Source organism: Cryptomeria japonica, chromosome 10, assembly GCF_030272615.1.
Source record: "Cryptomeria japonica chromosome 10, Sugi_1.0, whole genome shotgun sequence".
Classification (NCBI taxonomy): domain Eukaryota; kingdom Viridiplantae; phylum Streptophyta; class Pinopsida; order Cupressales; family Cupressaceae; genus Cryptomeria; species Cryptomeria japonica.
The window spans coordinates 116,257,142-116,261,573 of NC_081414.1; the positions used below are offsets into that span (position 1 = coordinate 116,257,142).

General features: G+C 31.0%; 1 protein-coding gene across 1 annotated transcript; it reads right to left on the reverse strand.

The window, feature by feature from the left end:
• Window positions 1-492: 492 nt before the first annotated feature.
• On the reverse strand, window positions 493-4,155 carry LOC131072599 (beta-glucosidase 12). The gene is made up of 12 exons (XM_058008810.2): window positions 3,905-4,155; window positions 3,283-3,341; window positions 3,062-3,137; window positions 2,899-2,976; window positions 2,731-2,818; window positions 2,357-2,609; window positions 1,973-2,088; window positions 1,665-1,885; window positions 1,517-1,548; window positions 1,311-1,413; window positions 891-999; window positions 493-812 (listed from the first exon to the last, which is right to left on the reverse strand). Exons 1-12 carry the CDS (start codon window positions 4,122-4,124, stop codon window positions 647-649), a joined length of 1,521 nt encoding a protein of 506 aa, XP_057864793.2. The 5' UTR covers window positions 4,125-4,155; the 3' UTR covers window positions 493-646.
• Between the last annotated feature and the right edge of the window lie 277 nt (window positions 4,156-4,432).

Here is a 4,432-nt window from a genome sequence, read left to right on the forward strand (position 1 = left end):
AGTGGTAACTTTATGGTAATCTCTTTCCCTCTTCTTGTAATTTGAATGGAAAAAATATGCCAATTCACATTCTATTTTTAGGGGTCAAACAAAGTCATCAAAATATAAAATTTTGTAGGTGTGTAGTCTGCAATGTTAGTATTAGCTTTCCAAAAAGTATTAAAATGTAGCTTTTGCATTATGTTTTTTTATTTTATAATCAATAGAGGTCTATTACAGAAAAAAATTAGCTCTATTTGAAACATTAAAAATGTAACAAACTATAATAAAAGATCTCAAAAAATATATGTTGTACTTATATTGATGTCTTTGTTTTAATGAGAAAAAAAATGATATATATATATACAAACATAAATGTGTTTTTGTTATTACCAATTATAATTTAATAGTAAATAAATATTAAAAAATAAATAAATATTAGTAATAGATATTAACCACGATCAAACTAAATCAAAACAAATGATGTGTATGAGACAATAGAGAGAACTATAATATTTTCTTTAAAGTAGAAAGTCATGTTATTATTGATTTACAAAAGATAAACTATGTAGAACTTTATTTCAAGAATCTACGAAACCAATAGACTTATGTAATTTGTCTATTGATTTATATTATTCTTATAATCAAGGATAAACCTTCTAATACTTTATTTCAGGAATCTACGAAACCAATAGACTGATGCTTTTGGATATCGATTTAAATTATTCTTATAATCTATGTAATGAAGACCAAAACGAACTGTATAGCCATTTCCCCACTCGAAGTTGTCTAACAAAGACCATGCAAAGTAGCCTTGTATGTTGGATCCACCCCTGCCATTCAACCCATCATAATGTTTAGTATAAGTATTTAAAAAGCATCAAAAAAGTGTGTATATATATAAGATATACCTTATAGCTTGTTGAATAAATAATAAATGCTTTGAATAATAGTCGATTCGCCAAGGATCATTAAGTGCTTGTGTCAATGATAATGTATCATCATTCTTTTCATCAATACCTATAAAACCAACATATACAAATTTTTCATTAATTTAAAAAAAAATTATTGAAGAAGATGTTCAAATAAGATTTAGGTTATGGATAGATTTAATTGAATAATCCAAAGAAAATAGTATTGTTCATTTTGACTTAAAAGAAATCAATTTAGATCTTCTTAAAGATGCTAATCTTATTTCTAATGAACCGCTTAACAAATCAAACTTAAAATATATTGTATAAATTTACCTGTTAGCATCATTGAAAATTGATTTTATTAATTAAATTCACCATAATACTTTTATTATATATTTGAATGTAAAAATGTTTTACCATTTTCAGTAATGAAAATGAGTGGATTGTCATATCTATGTTTTACGTAGTTCAACAGCTCTCCTATCCCACGTGGATATACGTAGAGCCAGCTCGATCCTGCCTGTTGTCCCCATCAATGAAAAATTAGATGTTAGCCACCATAAATTTCAATAATATTACTTATTTAATTAATAGTACTTAATTTGAAGTTTTGTGAGCCTTACCACTGGTCCAATGAGCATTCCATTTCTCTCACCTGATACCATTTTGACAGCAACACAGTTAAGATATTACTTCATTTTTTTCTAACAAAACTGATTCTTATGCTAAACTAAGAAAGAAAGAAAGAAAAAACATAAAAAAAATGTGTACTTGTTAGATTAGCTCGAGAGTCCAATGTATAGGTGGTGTTAATGAGATTCGGTGGCACTGGAACATCCATGGCGTAGCGGCTTGTGTAATAATTTAAGCCCAGAAAATCAAATGAACCTTTCAAAATAGCAGATTGATGGGCACTGAATTCGGGCAAACGCTTGCCAACAAGTTTTCTCATTATTGATGGGTATTTCCCTTTTGTAATAGGATCCATATACCTGCAAATTTGTAAGATTAATTAAATTTATATGAACAGACATCTAAAATGGGCATTAGTAGACTGTTTACAAAAGATCTTTGCTTACCAACCAAACATAAAATCTAAGGCCCTTTGGGCGGCTTTCTGATCAGAATGTGATTTTGAATAGGGAATGAACCAGTGGCTTATTAATGTAATTCCAATCAATCCCTTCTGTTTCGCCTGTACATAAAAATGGCAGATTAGCAAAAGTCATTGGAGTAATTTGATGGAATTATTTGATTTCAAATCATCTTGACTTTGGATCGGTATATTGTAAGGATTTTTAGTATTTTTTAGTTGTGTTGTCATTATTTATCTTAATATTCCTTTCCTGTGTCATGTGTAATCCTTCTTTTTAATAATGATGGCAAACTTTTCAAAATCACTTACCTTAATCAAAACAATTGAATGTAAAATAAAAAAAATTCAAAGAAAAAAGACGGGTCACCTGATATTTGCTCTTGTATACACGCACAGCAGCTGCATGGGAAAGAAGAAGATTATGTGCCACAATATATGGCTCTGTTGCAGAATTTCCTGTGCTTGAATTTCCATCAGAAGAGGAATGGCGGCCGGGAGCCAATGTGCCAGTTTCATATCCTCCAGTAGCATAGGAATGAGGCTCGTTTAGAGTAATCCAGTGCTTCACTCGATCACCAAACTCTTGAAAGCACAATTCACTGTAAGCTTCAAAATCTTTCCTGCATATATAAGATAAACAGATCTCCTTATCAACAGAAAATGGGTAATCAATGAAATCAATAGGTATACTAAATGGGCATGGATGCAAAAAGGATTTAATGGTTTGGAAGGGCTTAATACACAATTTTTTCGCTGAGAAAGCCTCCATAGCTATCCTCCAGAGTTTGTGGAAGGTCCCAATGAAAGAGTGTCACAAAAGGCTTGATATCTACAAACATGAGTTGGTTATAGCTTGAGCAAAATCACAGTAATTTGTATATTAATAATTAAAAACAATGTAAATTTTACCATGTTTTAAGAGTTCATTGATAAGGTCATTGTAGTAGGCCACTCCAACTTTGTTAATTCCACCTTTGATTGTGCCATCTGTCTCCAAAAATTAAAAATCCATTCAAGAGAGGAATTGCTAATTATTATTTAATTTTTGTTCAGGACAAAATAAATGGCTCACATGGTAATATCCGTGACCAGGAAATGGAAAACCTATATGCATCCAACCCCATGTCCTTCATTAGTTTCACATCCTCCTGTAAATTACAGTCCCTCTTTAGTATAGTGCAACATGCAAACAGTAAATCCATTCGGATGGCAAAAACATACAAAAGAGCATGTTCATGATCTTCATGGATCAGAACAATATATGATTTGAATCAAACGTTGTAAGTAGCACACCTTATAGCGATGGTATTCATCCACAGCAACATCTCCATTGCTCCCATCAGCAATTTTTCCTACACATAAGTTTTTTTATTTTATTGTATTATCATTTTTTTAAAAAGTGATACACGTATTCATAAAAAGGTGGGCAAAAAAAGTCATATTTCAAAAACTCAAGTTCAAATCATCAAAAAATAGATGGAAAAAGTTACACTTTGAAAATCCAAACTAAAACAGAGCCCAGAATAAAACAAGATTACATAATCTTGCTAAAAATAGTAAATAAAACAATACTCTGAAAGTCCAAACTAGAGTAGAACGTAGAACATGAAAAAAATCACACCCTGAAAGTCCAAACTGAAGCACAGCTTAGAACAAAACACAATTACATAAAAATGCTATATAAAAGAACAAGAACACTAAAACGAGAAGGAAGATTTTTGTCATAATAAAATATATAAATAAAATATGTACACCAATTCCAATCAACCATTAAACTTTTGAGTTAAATAGTTTAAGGTTGTTCTTGGATTAGTGTTTTTTTTACTGATCTATTGAAACAGATTTCATGATAGAAATTGAATGGATAGAAATGGAAGATGCAGATAAATAGATGTATGGAAAAGTAAAAGTTAACCTTGGATATGAGAATAAGTATCCCAAATGCTTGGGCCTCTTCCTCCTTCCATTGCAGCTCCTTCATACTGATATGAAGCAGAGGCTGTACCGAATATGAATCCACTGGGAAACTCTCTTCTACTCAGTGCTTTTATTTCTTCCTGAGCTGATACAAGAAAGACCCACCAAGTACACACTACTATACAGGCTCTCCAATTCCATCCCATTCTGCTATTCATTATACCAAACTATATTACAATTTCAAATCCAATGCAGAGACTGCAGTTATGCCATAAGAATGCAGAGATGGGTTCTTTTTAAAGAGGAAAAGGGAGACCCCTGTACTAGAATTTGAGTTTGACCATCAAGTGTTAGTTCTATTCGTATCAGAACTATTGAAAGATAACATTCAATACGGCTCTCTCATATTTAATGTAAAGATAAGGATGAAAAAGCTGCAATTCAAGAAGAGAGAGTGAACAAGTAAATATATGCTTACTATATGACTATAAATTAAATTCAACAGATGAACAATTTTTCTAAATTA

Coding starts and splice junctions, on each gene's coding strand:
- LOC131072599 (XM_058008810.2), bottom strand. CDS start 4,124: ATGAATAGCAGAATGGGATGGAATTGGAGAGCCTGTATAGTAGTGTGT. Junction 3,138..3,282: donor ATGAATACCATCGCTATAAG/GTGTGCTACTTA, acceptor TGTAATTTACAG/GAGGATGTGAAACTAATGAA. Junction 1,414..1,516: donor GAATGCTCATTGGACCAGTG/GTAAGGCTCACA, acceptor TGGGGACAACAG/GCAGGATCGAGCTGGCTCTA.